We start from the raw sequence: 22,779 nt of genomic DNA, 5'->3' as shown, positions 1-22,779 counted from the left end.
TAAAAAATAAATAAAGGTGGAGGAAACCAGATTTCTAAAGATTTCATACTGATAAAAGTGAATTCCACTGAACTTTCAGCCAACGTTTTGAAGTTTGTTTGTGCTGATTTGTTAAATAGTGCTGTGTTTTCTTTACTCTGTGTTATGGTGACGTTTTTTTCCTCCAGTTGTGTTGATATAATTCTGTTCAGAAATGACACAATGTCTCTTTTCTCTGAACTTCTCAGTATTTGAAGAAGCTCCACACACAGGAACGAGCCGTGGAGGAGGTCAAACTCGCCATCAAGCCTTATTATCAGCGCAAGGACATCAACAAAGATGAATACAAAGACATCCTCAGGAAAGCTGTGCACAAGGTCAGCCGCGACACACACACACACACACACAAGCTGTAACCCCAAAACATACACAGTACTGACCATCGGTCAGCAGGACCAACTGCATTAACCTGCTTTGTGGGACAGTCACTGGTGGCAGGATCAACACCCTGGCCACCATAAAAGTCAGTCAGGTCATTCAGGTCTGTGGTACCACCTGAGGTGAATAAACAAGGCTAGTAGTACAGCCCCAGTATAGCACCATACTTTCTGGATGCACCAACAGTGCATCCAGAAAGTATTCACAGCGCTTCACTTTTTCCACATTTTAAGTTACAGCCTTATTCCAAAATGGAGTAAATTCATTTTTCCCTCAAAAATCTACGCACAACACCCAATAATGACATGAAAAATTTGTTTTTCATTAACGCTCTGGAGTCTTGGCTATTTTTGAGCATTTTTGACTACTTTTGGTTTTACCTTCATAGTTGACCCTTAAAAAGCTGTTTACTTTGCCTTGTTTGGTGCCATTTTTCAGCACAACCTCACCTGCGTGACTTTACAGTTATTCTTTCATTCTGACATACTGCATTAAAACAGTCACCTCAAATTCACCCCAAAACCAAAAATTCGAATCAGAAAAAAGTTATTTCTTAATGTGAAAACTAGAAATATGTTTAACAAACCATAACTTAGAATGCAAATTATATATAAATATATATAAATTGTAAATTTCAAAAACATATGTAAAAATGTAGCACAAACAAAGCTACATACAACAATTCACAATGCAGGAAATGCTTACAGTGTTTTGTAGCTATTTGCATGGAATAAGATGCCACACAAATTATATTTGTGCCACTCAGAAAAACAGTTCCTGTCCAATGCACATCAGAAACCCAAAAATTTGTACAGATATTCCACCTTAATATCCATGTGTATTTTTGCCTAATTCCTTGTTTTTGTAGCCTTTTTATTGGTGTTGGTACAGACTGTCCTGGCTGTGTTAGTGGCCAGAAAAACCAAACAAACAAACAAACCATTAAAAAAGGTGTTTTGGACTTTTTGGGGTGTGGGGGGATCTCTACCTGAACTCCTGTGTTCTCCGTGCCTGGAGCCTGCTCTGTGTTCCAGGAGTCAGTGCTGGAGCAGAGCTCTGCAGCTCCAGAGAGAACATAGAGAGGGCCGACGCCCACAAAATGATGTAATCTGGATGCCATTTTGATTGTGTGTAACTGGGGCAGCTTGGCTGCTGCAGTGGAGTGACGTTTTGGAAACAAAGGAAACCAAACTTCTCTTGAGTGTACTACAAGCTACTGTAATGCACTATTTGTCTTTAGAACACAAGGAACTACTATTACAAACGTTTATTTAAACAGTTGTTTAATCATTTCTTTTCAAATGTTGGTGCTTCTCTTGCAAAGAAAATTGACTCCATAAATATAAATCCTGTTGATTACATTAAAGGTTCGTTTCCTTCTGTGGTTGAATTTGAACCCACAAATTCCAATGATGTTTTATGAAATCATTGATTGAATAAGTACATCTGTTGTTCAATCTGTTGTTAAATCAGTTATATGTGAAATTTCTGAACCACGTACACATTTTTTCTTTGTCTTTGAAAATGGGCATAGTACCTTCTGAATTAAAGATCGCTAAAATCATACCTCTGTTTAAAAAAGGTGATTCTGCATCTTTTTCAAATTATTTCCCTATCTCAGTCTTGCCATGTTTTTCAAAGATCTTGGAGAAACTTGTTTATAAGAGGTTAAATAATCATTTGCTTAAGAACTCAGTTTTATATAATTATCAATATGGTTTTCGAAAAAAATCATTCAACTTATATGGCTTTGATCGAATTATTGGATATAATTCATTTAGCTTTGGAATGTAATGAGTTTGTTATTGGTGTGTTTTTAGATCTTTCAAAAGCATTTGATACAGTAAATCATGAAATTTTGCTTTCAAAGTTAAACAAATATGGATTTAAGGCAACTGTACACACATGGCTTAGTAATTATTTATCTGAAAGAAAAGTATGTTTCTCTAAACCTAGACTCGGATATCAATTGTATAGAGTGTGGAGTACCTCAAGGTTCAATTCTGGGACCGTTATTGTTCATAATATATATTAATGATTTTGCATCTGACTAAGGGCAGTTCAAAAGCTCCCATGACCGACACAAAATCAAGGACCGAGACATCGCCTGGTATGGCGGAGCCAGGGCCCCACCCTGGAGCCAGGCCTGGGGTTGGTCGGGCCTTAGCCCGCGGGGCCTGAAAGAGCGGAGTGGGCCCGCCCTCCTGTGGGTTTACCACCTGCAGAGGGGGCCACGGGGGTCGGGTGCAGAGAGAACTGGGTGGCAGTCGAGAGCGGGTGGCCTGGTGGTCCGGTCTGCGCTCACAGCCTCTGGCTGTTGGGACGTGGAACGTCACCTCGCTGGGGGGGGGGAAGGAGCCTGAGCTTGTGCGGGAGATTGAGAGGTACAGACTAGAGATAGTCGGGCTCACCTCCACGCACAGCTTGGGCTCTGGTACCCAACTCCTGGAGAGGGGCTGGATGCTCCACTTTTCTGGCGTTGCTCACGGGGAGAGGCGGCGAGCTGGGGTAGCATTGCTTATTGCTCCCCAGCTCAGTCGCCATGTGTTGGAGTTCACCTCGGTGAACGAGAGGGTCGCGTCCCTATGCCTTCGGGTCAGTGACAGGTCTCTCACTGTTGTCTCGGCCTATGGGCCAAGCAACAGTGCAGAGTACCCAACCTTCTTGGAGTCCCTGGGAGGGGTACTAGATAGTGTTCCGACCGGGGACTCCATTGTTCTCCTGGGGGACTTCAACGCCCACGTGGGTGGCAACAGTGAGACCTGGAGGGGCGTGATTGGGAAGCACGGCCTCCCCGATCTGAACCCGAGCGGTGTTCAGTTGTTGGACTTCTGTGCTAGTCACAGTTTGTCCATCATGAACACCATGTTCGAGCACAGGAATGTCCATAAGTGCACGTGGCACCAGGACCCCCTGAGCTGGAGGTCGATGATCGACTTTGTAGTCGTATCATTTGACCTTCGGCCACGTGTCTCGGACACTCGGGTAAAGAGAGGGGCTCAGCTGTCGACCGATCACCACCTGGTGGTGAGTTGGATCTGCTGGGAGGGGAGGAAGCCGGTCAGACCTGGCAGGCCCAAACATATCATGAGGGTCTGCTGGGAACGACTGGCGGAACCCTCTGTCAGCGAGGTCTTCAACTCCCACCTCCGGGAGAGCTTCTCCCAGATCCCGGGGGAGGTTGGAGACATGGAGTCCGAGTGGACCATGTTTTCCATCTCCATTGTCGATGCGGCCGCCTGCAGCTGTGGTCGCAAGGTCTCTGGTGCCTGTCTCGGTGGCAATCCCCGAACCCGGTGGTGGACGCCAGAAGTAAGGATGCCGTCAAGCTGAAGAAGGAGTCCTACTTGTCTTTGTTGGTAGATGGGACCCTGGAGGCAGCTGACAGGTACCGGCAGGCCAAGCGTGCTGCAGCCTGTGCGGTCGCAGAGGCAAAAACTCGGGTCTGGGTGGAGTTCGGAGAGGCCATGGAGGAGGATTATCGGTCGGCCTCGAAGAAATTCTGGCAAACCGTCCGACGCCTCAGGAGGCGGAAGCAGCTCTCTGCCAACACTGTCTATAGTGCGGGTGGGGAGCTGTTGACCCTGACAGGGGATGTTGTTGGGCGGTGGAAGGAGTACTTCGAGGATCTCCTCAATCCTGTCGTCACATCTTCCGAAGAGGAAGCACAGACTGGGGACTCAGAGGCGGACTTGTCCATCACCCAGGCCGAAGTCACCGAGGTGGTCAGAAAGCTCCTTGGTGGCAAGGCTCCTGGGGTGGATGAAATCCGTCCTGAGTACCTTAAGTCTCTGGATGTTGTGGGACTGTCCTAGTTGACACGTCTCTGCAACATCGCATAATGGTCGGGGACAGTACCCCTGGATTGGCAGACCGGGGTGGTGGTCCCTCTGTTTAAGAAGGGGGACCGGAGCGTGTGTTCCAACTACAGGGAGATCACACTCCTCAGCCTCCCCGGTAAGGTCCATTCCAGGGTGCTGGAGAGGAGAATTCGACGGATAGTCGAACCTCGGATTCAGGAGGAGCAGTGTGGTTTTCATCCTGGTCGCGGCACACTGGACCAGCTCTGCACCCTCCACCGGGTGCTCGAGGGTTCATGGGAGTTCCCCCAACCAGTCCACATGTACTTTGTGGCTCTGGAGAAGGCGTTTGACCGTGTCCCTCGAGGCGCCCCGTGGGGGGTGCTCCAGGAGTACGGGGTCCGGGGTCCTTTGCTAAGGGTAGTTTGAAAGGGTAGTTGTAAAACAGCTAACTGATCATCTGCAGAGGAATGGTCTATTTGAAGAGTTTCAGTCAGGTTTTAGAATTCATCATAGTACAGAAACAGCATTAGTAAAGGTTACAAATGATCTTCTTATGGCCTCAGACAGTGGACTCATCTCTGTGCTTGTTCTGTTAGACCTCAGTGCTGGTTTTGATACTGTTGACCATAAAATTTTATTACAGAGATTAGAGCATGCTATAGGTATTAAAGGCACTGCGCTGCGGTGGTTTGAATCATATTTATCTAATAGATTACAATTTGTTCATGTAAATAGGGAGTCTTCTTCACAGACTAAGGTTAATTATGGAGTTCCACAAGGTTCTGTGCTAGGACCAATTTTATTCACTTTATACATGCTTCCCTTAGGCAGTATTATTAGACGGCATTGCTTAAATTTTCATTGTTACGCAGATGACACTCAGCTTTATCTATCCATGAAGCCAGAGGACACACACCAATTAGCTAAACTGCAGGATTGTCTTACAGACATAAGGACATGGATGACCTCTAATTTCCTGCTTTTAAACTCAGATAAAACTGAAGTTATTGTACTTGGCCCCACAAATCTTAGAAACATGGTGTCTAACCAGATCCTTACTCTGCACGGCATTACCCTGACCTCTAGTAATACTGTGAGAAATCTTGGAGTCATTTTTGATCAGGATATGTCATTCAAAGCGCATATTAAACAAATATGTAGGACTGCTTTTTTGCATTTACGCAATATCTCTAAAATTAGAAAGGTCTTGTCTCAGAGTGATGCTGAAAAACTAATTCATGCATTTATTTCCTCTAGGCTGGACTATTGTAATTCATTATTATCAGGTTGTCCTAAAAGTTCCCTGAAAAGCCTTCAGTTAATTCAAAATGCTGCAGCTAGACTACTAACGGGGACTAGAAGCAGAGAGCATATCTCACCCATATTGGCCTCTCTTCATTGGCTTCCTGTTAATTCTAGAATAGAATTTAAAATTCTTCTTCTTACTCATAAGGTTTTGAATAATCAGGTCCCATCTTATCTTAGGGACCTCATAGTACCATATCACCCCAATAGAGCGCTTCGCTCTCAGACTGCAGGCTTACTTGTAGTTCCTAGGGTTTGTAAGAGTAGAATGGGAGGCAGAGCCTTCAGCTTTCAGGCTCCTCTCCTGTGGAACCAGGTCCCAATTCAGATCAGGGAGACAGACACCCTCTCTACTTTTAAGATTAGGCTTAAAACTTTCCTTTTTGCTAAAGCTTATAGTTAGGGCTGGATGAGGTGACCCTGAACCATTCCTTAGTTATGCTGCTATAGACTTAGACTGCTGGGGGGTTCCCATGATGCACTGAGTGTTTCTTTCTCTTTTTGCTCTGTATGCACCACTCTGCATTTAATCATTAGTGATTGATCTCTGCTCCCCTCCACAGCATGTCTTTTTCCTGGTTCTCTCCCTCAGCCCCAACCAGTCCCAGCAGAAGACTGCCCCTCCCTGAGCCTGGTTCTGCTGGAGGTGTCTTCCTGTTAAAAGGGAGTTTTTCCTTCCCACTGTCGCCAAGTGCTTGCTCACAGGGGGTCGTTTTGACCGTTGGGGTTTTTACGTAATTATTGTATGGCCTTGCCTTACAATATAAAGCGCCTTGGAGCAACTGTTTGTTGTGATTTGGCGCTATATAAATAAAATTGATTGATTGATTATTACTATTATTGTTGTTGTTGCTATTACCGTATTTTCTGCACCATAAGGCGCACCGGATTATAAGGCACGGCCTCAGTTAGCGGGTACTTAACCCTTACAAAAGGTGCACGCTAAAACATGTAGTCTACAAAAAAAAAGGTCACGGAAGCAAAACGGTGAGTTTATTTGAACTTTTGAGCTTTGAACTACCGGTATTTAACAATATGGTACTCACATTATTTTTTTATTATGGTTCTGTCACAAATCCATTGAAGTCTTCATCTTCTGTGTCTGAATTGAACAGTTGGTCTTCTAGCTGTGGCCACCTCGCTTTGTTTCTGCGGAAACTCTGTTTTGTCTTTTTAACTTGGCGCAGTTCATTTTCTTGTTTCCTCTCGCAGCTACTCTGTTCCCATGAACAACCGCGTAACTGATAGCCTGCAGTTTGAATTGTGCCTCGTAACCATGTTTCTTTGCTGGCGCCATTTTCGGGGGTCCTTAGACAAACAAATGTTGTTTTGCAGGATACCTGTAGTATACGGTAACTACCGGAGGATTGGCGGAGGTAAGTGTACGTACCACGGACTCACGGACTCTTCTCTGATTGGTTTATCGCTGGCAACGTACGTACTCTACACTACCAAGCTACGTACTTTACGTATTACGTAATGTTCTCCGATTGGTTTATCGCTGCCAGGGTACGTACTCTACGCTGCTAGCGTACATACTTTACGTATTACGTCCTTGTGTCAGCGGGAAATGGTACGATATTCCAACGGTCAAAGACAACGTCGGTCGTTTTTACAGATTTTGGAATTCAGTGCGCACATAAGGCGCACCGGATTATAGGGCGCATGGCCAATTTTTGTGAAAATTTAAGGCTTTTAGGTGCACCTTATGGTGTGTAAAATACAGTAATATAGGTATAAACAAAAATGTAAAAATATTACAATTTGTAATACATTTGACTCTTTTACGACAACAAACGCTGAGCCATTATTACACAGAAAACAAATGCACACGACCGTGCTGACAGCTGCAACAGCTTAATGCTAACTTTAACATTAAAAATGCCATAGACATGCTAACGCGTTAGCATCGGTCCCGTTTTTAAGTTATGAAATACATCTATCAACTGTTTCAGAAGACCATAACAGGTCGGTTTAACATAAAAAAGGTAATTATTACTCAGACATATGCTTTTTAGGGTTTTAGTGGGGGAAAATTAAGATAAAGTGAAATAAAACAGTGAATCAACAAAGCATTAGATCGAAGCACTGCACATGTCTGCAAAATGCGCAGCGAATATGAGAATATTATCAAATAAAAAAGTTGTGCAAATTATTCATCATTAGGGATGCACAGATACCAGTTTTTTCCCAGACCGAGTACGAGTACTTAAATTTGGGTACTTGTCGATACAGAGTACCGATACAAATACTTAATGGTACCATTACAGTTTTATGATGACTTTGAAAATGTTTTATTCATCAGTTGTTCCTTCAGTTGTAACTGCTACCAATATCATTAGCTTTGTTTTTATTTACAGTCATTTCACTTAAATCATGAACTTCACTTTTTGACTACAGCAAATTGTGCTTTAACATTTACCATATGTTTCTTAACAAACATGACACTGCTAGACATCTCACTTAAAGTTTTTCTCGATTGCTAAAACACTAAACCCTTTTGTCTGAACCAAATGCTCAGTTGCCTGAACCCACTGATTGAATCAGCCACTCTTTTGGCAAAATAATCAGCACTTTTCACTTTTGTTTAGACACAACTTGCCAACACATTTTCATTGTGATGCACCTACGTTGCATAATGGTGAGCACAGGTGGCGAAAATCAAACATAGTTAAAGCACTGGTGTCACTGGTTGAACACAACTCAAAATTGTTCACACTTGTAGCCAATGATGTGAGGTAATATATATAAGCCAGTTCAGAGAGCAGTGGTTTGTGATAGGGATACACCGATCCACAATTTCTCACTTCCGATCTGATCCAGATACCTGAATTTGGATATCTGATACCAGAGCTCTGTTTGCTTTAATATTATTATTATTATCATCATTATTCTTGATTTTATATGAGGAATTTCTTAAAAAGAAGACCTTGAAAGTTGAGCTACAAATTGCCAGAAGGTGTATCTAAGATGGAAGCCGAGATTTGATGTTTTGATGAAAGAATTAAGTATTTTTACTTTTTAAAGACTTTAATAGCGTTATTTTTATAGACTAATGCCGCGTTCACACCGGGCGCAACACGAGCGACAGCAGCGACAGGTTGCCATGTAATCCCTATGGAAGCACGCGTTTTGGCACCAAGCCATGCAGCGCGACGCGATGGACACGAATGAAGGGACGCGAGTGAAGCGATTTTGAGCAATTGGTGCGTTTGTGGCATGATATTGCGTCACATCACGTTGTGTTGCCCTCCTCCCCAAGTTGAAAAATCTGAACTTTTTCGTCTTGTCGCGCCGCGATGACCAATCAGGCACTGGATATGAAGTGACGTGGAGATGTCTGGAGTTTGAGTTGGATGTGAACATGTCCTGTCTCTGGTAGCAGCCTGTGAGCAGGACCTATGTCCCTTTTGTCCTTTATTTCACAATTATGACAGAGTTTTTGGAGCGAGCAGCAGCCCCACAGCAGGGGGAGCGGAGGTTTTTTTTTTAATTGTTTACATGTGCGTGCGTGAACGGGACAGGCGGTCCTCAAACTGGGTCCTGCAGAGGTGGAAGGGCCGCTGAAAGCTGCCGTCATCCAGACGCAGCTCCTGCAGCAAATAATGATACTCCCCGAATTGGGAACGTCTCATGATGTTTGTCAGCTTTCCACAACAACTCGCTCCGTGTGATCAAGGTCCATAATGTTGACTTGACTGGTAACCGGAGCCCGCGAGCGGAATGGAAGCTCCTCCTATTTGATGACACACTGGGGCGAATTTTCGCAGTGAAAGCAGATCGACACACCGGGCGATGGTGACATGTCTGTCGCCCTGTGAACGCGCATTAAAGAGAAAAGACAGCACTCTCTCTGCCTGTCTTCCTCTCTCTCTAAATGTATCCTCACCGACGCTCATGCACAGGATTTTAATGGAGACTTTTTCCCTTTCAGTGGACAGAATCTGTGTTCGCTGTCCTCTTCGGCTGCAAGCCTCGGTACAGTGAAGCGGCTACCTTTTCAGCACACATTTTCAGCAACAGTTCAGTTAGTTCTTCGGAAAATCGGTGTTCGACAAACGGACAATATTGTAATGGAGGCTTAGTTTAACTGTTTGTAGGCCTAGTATTCCATGTATATTTTTGTACTTTATTTTTACGTAGGCTTACTGTATACAATGGCTAAATGCACTGTTTGTTTTTTTTTAATTTTGCAACATGCATTTAGCCTACAGTGATCAATAAACATTTATTTCTACGGGTTCATGTCCTGAACAGTGTATTTTCTATTTTCCTATGTTGTTTAGAGACTGCTCAGTAGTGTTTTTCATTCTGATTGACTTGAGGCACGATCTGATGACATAGTTCAGTTTTGAGCACAGATTGAACTGTTTTGAGGTGAAAGTTTGGTTTTGCAAGAAGAGACTGGAATTTTGTGAATGTAGCTTGAAAATTGGGTTTTGTGTTCATAGTTTAGAGAAAAGGAGAGCAGCTGTCATAGCAACTGTTGCTATGTTTGTTTCATAGCAATTATTGTGTCATAGCAATTGTGAAAAACTGTAAATGTACCCTGTGGACTTCAGCACTACAAAATATACCACACCAATAACAGAGCTGAAACTGTCCGTCACTAACTTTACTTAAGTCTGTGAGCACCTGTGGTGCCACCAAGGGCGCAATTTAGAACTAGAAATTGGGGGGGGGCAAAGTGCGAGGCCCGCAGGGCTGAAGCCCATAGGCCGGGGGTCTGGGGGCCGGTTTAGGCCCCCAGAAGCCAACGGTTTCTAAATAAGCTCAGATGCATTCTGAGCATCCAGAACAGTAATTTTAATGTTTTGAGAAGACCATAAAGTGGACACCATTTGACTTATGCAATTTGAAACTGTGGATAAAAGTACTTTATTCTGAGAATAGCCAGCATTGATTTTATTAACATCTTGGTGTAAATAAGGTATCACCACATGTGTAGAACTCAAAAAGAATGATAGGTTGAGTTTTCATTAAAAAAACAACTGCAATGTGGTAAAATGTATTCATAAATATGAAAGAACAGGCTCTTAATAATTATTAACTATCGCATACTGTATTTTTTTTCTTACTTACTATTATTGTTGCTCACATACTTCATTGTAGCTCCTTCAGACTTGCTGGACATGATGAGGGCTCCGCCCTGAACGTCTGCATATATTAAGTTCCAACCTGTGCCATAGTGCCCCCCGGTGGTGGTGGGAAATGTCCTATTTTTACTTTAACAGGTCCTGATGTCACATACTTAACCCAATCAACTTCATTCCACTTCTAAAACATGCAGAACAAGTTGGTGAACGTAGGCGATGAACGCCGTGAAGTTACGAGTAACAGCGTCCGTGTGGCGGCGTGCCGAATATCGACCCTTCACCATGAAATTTCGTTCTTCCCTTTGACGGCTTTAATTTTGTCATATTGTCATGAAAACTGATACACACGTCAAGCATGACAACCTCTTACAATTCATAGGGGCGTCGCCCATGGGCGGGGCAAAATGCCTCAATAGCGCCCCCTTGAAACTTTAAAAAAAAACCCTCCCCATAGAGGTTTTTTTTGGAGTAGGGAGATGAAAATTGGTACACGTGTGACTTGCATAGACGTACAAAAAAGTCTCTTGCACCATTGGTCTACTCCAAACAGGAAGTCGCCCATTTTGAATTTTCTTGTCATTTTGCCGTGATTTCCACATGTTGTATTTGAACGAACTCCTCCTAGGGATTTTGTCCAATGCACTTCAAATTTCTTTCACAGCATCCAGAGATGATACTGATCAAAAGCTATCGAAAGCTTTTCTCTATGTCGAAGGGTGTGGGTGCTATGGTGCCACCATTTTGATCCTTCGCCATGGAACATCAAGTCATGATAACTCCTTCATGCTTTGCCTGATTGACATGAAACTTCACATGTGTGATGACAGTTGGCCCGTGAACACACCTGGCCCCTCTGTTTGTGCTCTGAGCGCCCCCTAGTGGATAAACAATCAATTGGTCATAACTCCTTCATGCTTTACCTGACTGACTTGAAACTGCACATGTGTAATGAGGGTCAGCCCCTTACCACACCTTGCTCCTCTGTTTGTACACTGAGTGCCCCCTAGTGGATGAACTATCATCATGTCATAACTCCTTCATGCATTGTGTGATTTGCTTGAAATTTGAACTATGTGATGAGTGGTTGCCTCTGTATGCCATGCCCACATCTGGTCACAAGGGGATGCGCAGGCCTCGGTAGGCGGTTGCATGGAATGAGGGCCTGTGATAATAATAATAATAATAATATAACTAGGACTGCAAGCAGTCATAAACGGGCCCTTGTTCCACGCGACCGCCTATCCAGGCCAACGCATCCCCTTGTGACCAGATGTGGTCATGTGCATACAGGGGCAACCACTCATCCCACAGTTCAAATTTCAAGCAAATCACATATTGCATGAAGGAGTTATGACATGTTGATGGTTCATCCACTAGGGGGCGCCCTTCGACATCGTGAAAAGCTTTCGATAACTTTTGATCAGTATCACCTGTGGATGATCTGAAAGAAATTTCAAGTGCATTGGACAAAATCCCTAGGAGGAGTTTGTTCAAATACAATGTGTGGAAATCACGCCAAAATGACACGAAAATTCAAAATGGCCGACTTTCTGTTTGAAGTAGACCAATGGTGCAAGAAACTTTTTTGTACCTCTATGCAAGTCACACATGTGTGCCAATTTTCATCTCCCTACTCCAAAAAAAGCCCTATGGGGAGGGGGTTTTTTGGACTAGGACTGCAAGCAGTCATATACGGGCTCTCGTTCTGCGCGACCGCCTACCCATGCCAAGTTTCAAGCAAATCGGACAGACAACTTCTCCTCCATGTTGGATACACAGAGCAGGCTCCCATCCTGTGATCGGAGCTCTTGTACTGGAATCACTTCTGAAAAAATGTGGGCAGGCCTGTCTGTAGTGTGCACGAAGTTCTGAGTACTCGATCTTGTAAACTAACCAGCAACTGCAACAATGAAATAACAGTTTTGCGTTACTTGTTTGTCAGATCTGCCACAGCCGGACCGGAGAGATCAACCCCGTCAAAGTCAGCAACCTGGTGAAGCTCTACGTCCAGCGCTACAAGTACTTCCGGAAACATGGACGCAGGATGGACGATGAAGACAAGGAAGACAGGGAGCCCGGAGCCTTGCATTCCTCTGCCTGATGGACTTTTTTTCTCTCTCGCTTTCTCTCTCTCGTTCTCTTTATTGATGTAACGTCTTCACCAATTTGAGATTTTTTAATTATTTTGTTTTCATAAACCTACAGACTGATGAGCTGTTAATGCAGACACGTCTCCTTATCTCACTGGAATCAACTGACAGGAAGCAAAAAGTTTAATATACTCACAGATAGAATCCAGCAACCCCCCCCCCCCCCCCCCCCCCCCCCACAGACGCAGTCACACACAGACAGAGACAGACAGACACACACACGACAGACAGACACACACACACGACAGACAGACACACACACACACACGACAGACAGACACACACACACACACGACAGACAGACAGACAGACACAAACACACAGACCGACACTCAGATTGTGAAGCTGTTAATGTTTTTAGATTTTGTTGATTGCAAAGAAAGAGTGCAGGATTTTTTTCTTTAATTTTTGTCTCTGTCCAGTGTGTCCTAAGATGAATTAGACCGGGATCTGTTGTAGGTTGTGGACATTGTCCTCGTCCCTCCGCCTCCTTAGTGTTGGAGCTGATGAATGCTGCTTTGACCTCTCGTGACTTTATTCTGTGTTATGTGCATGTGACGCGGAGTCTCAGAACGCGGCGTCTCTTCATAGTCCAACATATAAACGTTGCTTGAACTCTGTCAGAAGGTGCTGATTCATCTGTTCCACACTTAACCTTTGGACCTTCAGTCTTCACGGTGATCATCGATCATGTGATGTGAAAAGATCAGCTCAGTCTGTATCAAATAACTCAAACCCGCCCGGCGTGAGAGTCTCTCTGTTTTCAGGAATGTGACTGTTGGTGGGTGTGACAGGAAGGCGGGACTGGAGACCTTCCCGCGGTGTTTCCCCAGGTTCTCCTGCTTTAGGCAAACCTGATCCAATGAGTTAATTAGCTAAATAGTGCAGCACAAAGTCTGTCCTGGAGCACTTGTAGACCAAGGACCATGGTGAAGATCTCAAGACCGTTTGAAGAAGCTGTTTCAGGAGTCCAAAGTCATGAAAAGGTGGGAAGAACATCACTGTTAAACAGAGAGTGAGCAAAGATGTGACGCGAGGAGGACACGACTTGGATGCCATTTCAAATGGCGATATTCTTTCCTTCAGAGGTAATCTAACTGTTAGAATGCCGTTGCTATTCCTGACAATAAAATATGGTGCATTATGCCGCGTTCACACCGAGCGCGATCAGATGCTACAAATTCGCGGGGGGTCGCGTGGCGACGGACGCGCCTCCTTTGCCCGGTGTGTCGCTCTGCGTTTGCTGCGAAAATTCGCCCCGGTGCGTCATCAAATAGGAGGAGTTTCCATTCCGCTTGCCGGCTCTGGTTGTCCGTCAAGTTAACATGACGGACCTTGATCACATGGAGCGAGTTGTTGTGGAAAGCTCCCAATTCAGGGAGTATCACTATTTGCTGCAGGAGCAAATTTGCTCCTTCCGCCTCTGCAGGACCCAGTTTGAGGACCTCCTGTCCCGTTCACGCGCGCACATGTAAACAATTAAAAAAAAAAAAAAGAAACTCCACTGCTTGCTGCAGCTTGCTGTTCCCTCCAAAAAACTGTCATAATTGTGTTTAGAAACCAGTCACCATTTGTTTTATTATACATCTGTGTAGTTAATAAGTAAAATAATCTCCATGGACGATTCGCTCGCGCATGCACGTAAAAAAAAAGAAAGAAACTCCGCTGCTTGCTGTGGGCTGCTCCTCGCTCTTCCCCCAAAAAACTGTCATAATTGTGTTTAGAAACCAGTCACCATTTGCTTTATTATACATCTGTGTAGTTAATAAGTTAAATAATCTCCACAGACGATTCGCTCGCGCGCACACGCAAAATAAAGAGAGAAAGAAACTCTGCTCCCGCTGCTGCAGGGCTGCTGCTCACTCCAGAACCTCTGTCATAATTGTGAAATAAAGGACAAAAGAGACATAAGTCCTGCTCACAGGCTGCTACCAGAGACAGGACATGTTCACGTCTTCAGTCAAACTCCAGACATCTCCACGTCACTACTGATTGGTCATCGCAGCGCGACGAGACAAAAAAGTTCAGATTTTTCAACTTGGGGAGGAGGGCAACGCGACGTGATGCGACGCAATATCGTGCCATAAACGCGCCAATCGCTCAAAATTGCTTCACTCGCGTCACCAAGTGGCGCCAAAACGTGTCGTTCCATAGGGATTACATGTCAACCTGTCGCTGCTGTCGCTCGCATCGCGCCTGGTGTGAACGCGGCATTACTGTCATTGAAGCTGTTTTCATCTCAGCTGCAGCTGAGCTGCAAAGTTTTGTTAAATTCTTTGGTGGTGGTGGTTTAGGGGGAAAGAAAGTCAAATTTCATAGTAAACTATCATAGAGGCAGGGTGGGCGGGAGTTCACACACAAACACACTGGATTAACATTTTAAAACTGGAACAACAGATATTACTTTAACCCTCAAAGAGATAAAAGTCAAGTATTTAATTTTAGATTTATTATCTTGCCAAAAATAAACTTTTGCAGGACGTTACTCAGTATGTATGTTTGTTATCCTGCCAAAACAAAGTTATGTATGTTTTTTTTTTTTGTTTGTTTGTAATCATTGCTTTTTTCACATTTAACTCACTGTGCAGTACACAGTTTACATCACAGATACTTGCAACTTAACATATAGCAGCCCTAGCAAGGTACCTTTCAGCACACAGAAGGACCGAGCCGAAGGTCAAACAGTAAGTTCAGTTAAACTACTTTCCTGGTTGCAGTTTTTGAAATTTGCCTCCAAATTTCGCATGCACATAGTGATAGCAGGGATGAGAATCTTCCTTGGATTTCCTACTTTTTCGGAATTTCTGAGCCATTTCTGAGATCAGCGTAAATTGGGTTGTGGTTGGTGGTGCAGCTGTGCTTGTTAAATCTTTCCTCATATGCACGGAACTGCATTGCTGAAACTGCAAGCTATATCGTGCGGTGTCATTGGTTACTTTTTCTACATCGGTGGACTTTCAGCAAATCAGATATTCTACATCTAAAGGCACTGAAAGTACACAGATGTGGACGTTTTGATTTTTTTGCAAGTTTTGGTCTGTCTAGCTGCCAAAATTATCGAGAGCGAGGACAGAGACCACGTTAAAGACATCAATCATGGTGTAAAAAAATAGGTTTAAGTGGACATGGAGCGGGAAGTGAACTTGGACAAAGGCAAGACTGAATTTGTCCGCAAGGTTGAGCTTCCTGGTTAAGCTCTCTGCACGTTATATTTGTATTTTATCAACAAAACACTGGAAGAACACTGCAAGACAAAGAAACATGTCATCAAAGTTAATATTAAATGGATTAATCTGTCTGGGACCATAAGAGCTTGGAAGAGGCCCAGCGAGCCCCAAAGCCCACAGCGACCAAACACACAGTGCTCAGGTGCGTATCCAGTAATTCTATTCATGCACTTAAAATGTGTTTACAATCACGGAAATTTTTAAGTGTGGCGCAGTTATTTACAGTAGTGTTCAGAATAATAGTAGTGCTATGTGACTAAAAAGATTAATCCAGGTTTTGAGTATATTTCTTATTGTTACATGGGAAACAAGGTACCAGTAGATTCAGTAGATTCTCACAAATCCAACAAGACCAAGTATTCATGATATGTACACTCTTAAGGCTATGAAATTGGGCTGTTAGTAAAAAAAAAAGTAGAAAAGGGGGTGTTCACAATAATAGTAGTGTGTCATTCAGTCAGTAAGTTCATCAATTTTGTGGAACAAACAGGTGTGAATCAGGTGTCCCTTATTTAAGGATGAAACCAGCACCTGTTGAACATGTTTTTCTCTTTGAAAGCCTGAGGAAAATGAAGAACAGCATAGTTTGAATAAAAGGTGATTGGAGAGAGGAAAACTTATACGCAGGTGCAAAAAATTGTAGGTTGTTCATGTACAGTGATCTCCAATGCTTTAAATTGGACAAAAAGAAAACACGCATGGAAGAAAATGGAAAACAACCATCAATATGGATAGAAGAATAACCAGAATGGCAAAGGCTCACCCATTGATCAGCTCCAGCATGATCAAAGACAGTCTGGAGTTACCTGTAAGTGCTGTGACAGTTAGAAGACGCCTGTGTGAAGCTAATTTATTTGCAAGAATCCCCCGCAAAGTCCCTCTGTTAAATAAAAGACGTGCAGAAGAGGTTACAATTTGCCAAAGAACACATCAACTGGCCTAAAGAGAAATGGAGGAATATTTTGTGGACTGATGAGAGTAAAACTGTTCTTTTTGGGTCCAAGGGCCACAGACAGTTTGTGTGACGACCCCCAAACTCTGAATTCAAGCCACAGTTCACAGTGAAGACAGTGAGGCATGGTGGTGCAAGCATCATGATATGGGCATGTTTCTCCTACTATGGTGTTGGGCCTATATATCGCATACCAGGTATCATGGATCAGTTTGGATATGTCAAAATACTTGAAGAGGTCATGCCCTTGAAATGGGTGTTTCAACAAGACAATGACCCCAAGCACACTAGTAAACCAGCAACATCTTGGTTCCAAACCAACAAACTTAATGTTTTGAAGTGGCCTGTCAGAGCAGGATTTCGTGATGATCTTATCCAGTCTTTTCCAGTCCCTCTCTGTGATGCTGCTGCTCCAGCAGACCACACCGTACAGGATGGCTGAAGCCACCACAGAGTCATAGAAGGTCCTCAGGAGTGGCCACCTCACTCCAAAAGACCTCAGCCTCCTCAGGAGGTAGAGGCAGCTCTGACCCTTCCTGTAAAGTGCGTCCGTGTTGTGAGTCCAGTTTGTTGTTCAGATGAACACCCAGGTACTTATATGAGTCCACTCTCTCAATGTCCCTTCCCTGGATGTTCACTGGGGGGAGTGTAGTGGGGCGGCATCTGAAGTCCACCACCATCTCCTTGGTCTTCCCCGCGTTGATGAGGAGGTGGTTCCTCTGACACCAGTCCACAAAGTCCTGCGTACTCGTCTGTACTCCGCATTATCGTCGTCCATAATGAGTCCAATGAGGGCGGAGTTGTCGGAGAACTTCTACAGGACACAGCTGTCCATGTTGTATCTGAAGTCTGCAGTGTAAAGAGTGAAGAGGAATGGCGCGAGGACCGTCCCCTGGGGGGAGCCGCGGCTGGATGGTGTTGAAAGCGCTGGAGAAGTCAAAGAAGAGAATCCTCACAGCGCTGCAGGTGGGACAGCGAGCGGTGCAGCAGGGAGATGATGGCGTCCTCCACTCCGATGCCGGGCCGGTAAGCAAACTGCTGTGGGTCCATCGCAGAGCTCACCGTGGAGCGGAGGTGACACAGGACGATGTGCTCTAGGGTCTTCAGGTGGGATGTAAATGCCACTGGCCTGAAGCTGTTGAGGTCCTTGGCGTGTGGTGTTTTGGGCACTGGGACCACACATGACGTTTTCCAGAGGTGTGGCACCGTCCTCAGCTTCAGGCTCAGGTTGAAGACCCGCTCCATGACCCCACACAGCTCATCTGTGCAGGATTTGAGGATCCTCGGGCTAATCTTGTCTGGGCCTGCTGCCTTTTTGCTTTTTATTCTCTTCAGCTGACTCCTGACCTGATCTGCCGTGAAGAGTAAAGAGCAGGTGGGGGGGAAGAGGACTGGCTGGTGCCAGGATGTGTATTGGGAATGAAGTAGTCTGTGGCGGCGGTGTGAGCGGAAGTGTAAGGAGGGGGAGGGGGGATAATGGGCAGAAGCACAGAAGACAGAGCAGGGGGAGGAGGAGGAGGGGTTGTGTCGAACCTCAGGAAGTGCTTGTTGAGGTTGTTTGCCTATTGATGGTCACCTTCCGCCTGTTTGGGAGGGGGTTTGAACCCAGAGATGGTCTTCAAGCTGCTCCACACCCCCCGGATGTTCTGGTGTTGGAGCTGCTCCTCCAACTTCCTCTTGTAGGCGGTCTGAGCCTTGCGAATTTCCCTCCTCAGTTCTCTCTCTTCAGGGCCTCTCGGTTCCCTGACTTAAAGGTTCTCTTCTTCTCCTTCAGCAGAGTCTTTATATCAGGGTTAATCCATGGTTTGTTGTTCAAAAAACGCCGCACTGTCCGGGTAGGTACGGTGTTTTCAAAGCAAAAGTTGATGTAGTCCGTGATGCATTCTGTCATGGCGTTTATGTCCTCCTTGTGAGGGTCACAGAGTTCAGACCACACAGTTGTGCTGAAACAGTCTCTAAGTACCGCCTCACTCTCTGCAGACCACTTCTGTACAATCCGAGACTCAGCAGGCTGCCTTCACACAAGGGGGACATATACTGGTACCAAATGGATGAGATGGTGGCCTGATCTGCCCAGTGGGGGAAGGGGGGAAGAGGTGTATGCCTCCTTCACACTGGCAAAGAATAAGTCCAGTGTTTTATTGTCTCTGGTGGGACAGGTCACATACTGAGTGTGTGTGGGGAGGACAGAGGCAGGGTTGGAGTGGTTGAAGTCACCAGTGGTGAGGAACAGGGCCTGTGGGTGTCTTGACTGCAGATCACTGATGCAATTTAGCAGATGCTCACAAGTGATTTCAGGGTTAGCAGATGGGGCTACATACACAGCTATCATGATAACTTGTGAAAACTCCCGAGGCAGATGATATGGCTTAATGCTAACAGCAAGAAGTTCCATGTGTTTGTTGCACATCTGCATCTTAACAGTACAGTGTTTTGCTTTGGACCATTTTTCACTCACATAAACTGAAAGTCCTCCTCCTCTCCGCTTCCCACTCTCCTCTGTCCTGTCCAAGCGTAGTAGATGAAAGTTGTCGATGGCTACAGCAGAGTCTGGGATGGTCGGGGTGAGCCAGGTCTCCGTGAAAATCATCAGTGCACTGTCACTGTATTCCGGCTGGTACCGTGTGAGCACAGTCAGCTCGTCACACTTTCCGGTAATAGATCTTACGTTACCGGTGATCACAGAGGGGAGTGCACAACGAGGGCGATGTTTCTTCTCTTGGATCCTGCGTCCGGCCCGACATCCACGACAAAAATGTGGCGGGTGTCCCGACACACATGGTGGCAAAAACAGGTAAAAATATCCACAAATTTGCAGAAAAATACTGTCAGCGTAGCCCTAGCCTTACAGTAAGTGTACCAAAAAAATAAAATAAAGCTAAAAAGCTGGAAAAAAGTGCACAAATACAGAGCTGCGAAGTGACCCAGCTGCAACCACCCTGAAGCGCCGAAAAAAAAAAAATTACTCAAAACCTGGATTAATCTTTTTAGTCACATAGCACTACTATTATTCTGAACACTACTGTATACTGTGCACGTACTGAAGTGCAAACCAGCGCTGCAAAACCAGCATTTGTTTTGAAGGTTTTAGAATATCCCAGATTCCTTTGCGCACTGGGGAGGGAGGCATGTATAATGGACATGCTAACGCGTTAGCATTGGTCCCGTTTTTAAGTTCGAAAATACGTCTATCAACTGTTCAGAAGACCATAACAGGTCTGTTTAACATAAAAAAGTAAATATTACTCAGACATATGCTCTTTAGGGGTTTAGTGGGGAAAAATTAAGATAAAGCGAAATAAAGAACCAACGAAGCAGCAGATCGAATCCATGTAGAGAAATAATCATTTTCCTGACAAACACCCCCAAAAACAACGGCCACTCTGAAGGACCGATAAGGGAATAGTTAAGCAAAAAGGTTATTGATGTCAGTGGATTGAATCATTTAAGGATACCCGAAAAGAACCGGTTCCCGGCACACAACCCTAACAGCAACACTTTTTTTTAAACTCACATTAAAGACTCACGATTATCTAAGTTAAACACCTAAATACATATTTTGGTTGAAGTCCCCTCCATAACGATGCAATGTTGCAAACAAGTTGCCGCAAACGCTTTTTTACACTGAATGAAATCTTGGCCTCCCCTGTGAGAATATGATTGAGCGTGAAATTTGACACCATAAAGGCGTCAGTACAGATTTTCGTCAAAATTTGTTTCCACGTTCTTTTTATTTTGTCATATAAAACTAACTTTAAAAAACACATTTTATGGCTTTATTTTGACATGAAATGTTCTTCTTCTTGGGCATATAACGGCAGCTGACATGCTTATTGTTGCACTGCTGCCACCTGCTGCATCAGTACATTACTAAATCCTTTCGATGAGTCCAGTGTCTTTCAAGTATTTTTTAAGTAAGTCAGGACTTCCCCTCTCACTGGACCTTATGGCTAAAATACTTCCTACAGAAACTTCTTTCAGGCCTTACAATCAATTTCCTTCAGTTTTTACTCTTTAATAGATAAACCATTCAAAAATGACTAGATATATTTTGCCTGCATGCTGGAATCATCCTGCATCAATTTTATTTTTATTTTGGTGAATTTCATTGCAGTTGGTGCTCAGGACGTGTGCTTTTTAATGATACTATGCTGTTATGTGTCTCTGGAGTTTTCCTGCTGACTGACATAAGTAGTTGGGCTGCAAACTCACGTGGTGTGATTTAGGAATTTATTATGGGACAGTAATTTGCAAGCATACATTTTACATGTAGACCATGTGACTTAATAAAGTCACTGTTTTATACCACAAATGTTGTTTTGATAGGTTTTATTCTCTTTAAATAATTTGCACATACTTGCATGAAGTTCCAGTATATTTCAGAACTCATTGCAGGTTAAGAAAAGACATTTAAAGAATAGTTTTGACAAGTTCAGTGATATCTGTCCAATGCTATAACACTTATATTCAGTACGTGTGCTACAGCACGAGGCAGGTATCAACACAGACAGATTCATTTATTACAGTTTCCACATACCCCAACATACAAAAATATAAAATGGAAATTCATGAAATTAGGTGTCTGTAGTGGCCCCAAAATGCCTTGAAAATGCTCAAAACCCGTGGGCCCCCACCAGGGATTCGCTCCTGGACCCCACTGGGGGCCTACGGCAACCTCCGGGCCCCAGCTGATTTTCAGAGGGTTTTTTTTTTTTTCATTCTCATCCCTGTGATATGCCTTGCCCATTAACCATTACCTGCGTTAAGCGAATGACCTTGACCTTCAGGGTTTCACTTGAGGTCAGAGGTCACCTAAATAAGGTCAAACTTCAGATTACACCAAATCATGTTGTATGTAACATGTTGATGTATTAAAGGGACTTCAAGCCCTTTAAGTTATTGACATCATTTTATGACATCATGTAAAATTTTGATTGTTTCGTTAACTCGCTGTGCAGCACACATTTTACATCGCAAACTTTTGCAACTTCACATTTCGCAGCCCTACGGAGATTTCCACAGTGATGAAATAAACATGGTGTCACATGAAGACAATTATTTGTTTTCATACCTGAATCAAACCCCTGTGCCTGTGTGTGCTAAAAAGTGCTGATAAAACGATATTGAGACAGCATGTGAAAACAAATTTTTCTATTTTTCTGATGATTCATGTAACTGAGATGTGCACGTGCAGCTCATTCAGGATGGTGGGGGTTTTGTATATTTCCTTTTTAGGTCATGATCAGTGCTTGGATACGTGAAGAAAGAAGTCTGCACTGCGCGCAGGACAAGAAGTGGACCAATCAAGAAAGAATACAACATCTTAGCATAGTGACGGGTGATGGGTCATATATGGTTATATATGGGTTCAGGGAGAGGTAGACAGGGTTCCTGCTCAGAGTGCCTGACAGCTCCGCAGACTATGCTATGGCAAACTAAGCGTGACTCTGCTACTGTTACTTTGTCTCATTCACTGTAATAAAGGCGAGGTTAATCTGAGAACTGGACGGAGTCCTGGTCATCCTTCCATCAACCATCACGCAGGGTGGTGCCAAAAAGGAATGTTCTATTTCCGGGTGGGTTCTTTTGTCGTGAATGCACTGAGGTTACTCATAACGCACCTTGACACAGCATGTCCACACTAAAACCTTCAAAATTGGTGCATTACTTTAAAACTAAAACATTATACCTGATATTTTCACTTTATACAACTTTAGATGTAACGTTAATTTAAATAACTTGTCTGAAATTAGTTTGGTTACAATTTTAACCATAACTTAAAACTGTATGCATGGATGACTTGGGTGATATTGCCAGCACATCAGTATG

The 22,779-nt window shown here is 44.1% G+C and overlaps 1 protein-coding gene across 3 annotated transcripts in view; it reads left to right on the top strand.

The window, feature by feature from the left end:
* Positions 1–12,928, top strand: part of scaf1 (SR-related CTD-associated factor 1) — a 111,052-nt gene extending 98,124 nt beyond the window's left edge. For all 3 annotated transcript variants that reach the window (XM_034189597.1, XM_034189596.1, XM_034189595.1), the window contains exons 5-6: positions 228–356; positions 12,564–12,928. In XM_034189597.1, the coding sequence (XP_034045488.1) occupies positions 228–356; positions 12,564–12,722 (288 nt within the window). In that variant the 3' untranslated portion in view covers positions 12,723–12,928. The remainder of the gene's footprint in view (positions 1–227; positions 357–12,563) is intronic.
* The last annotated feature ends 9,851 nt before the right edge of the window (positions 12,929–22,779 follow it).

The sequence above is a fragment of the Thalassophryne amazonica genome, chromosome 16, assembly GCF_902500255.1.
Source record: "Thalassophryne amazonica chromosome 16, fThaAma1.1, whole genome shotgun sequence".
In the NCBI taxonomy this organism is placed as follows: Eukaryota; Metazoa; Chordata; class Actinopteri; order Batrachoidiformes; family Batrachoididae; genus Thalassophryne; species Thalassophryne amazonica.
Note: the sequence above shows the minus strand (reverse complement) of the source record. Positions and strands in the feature narration are given on the sequence as shown.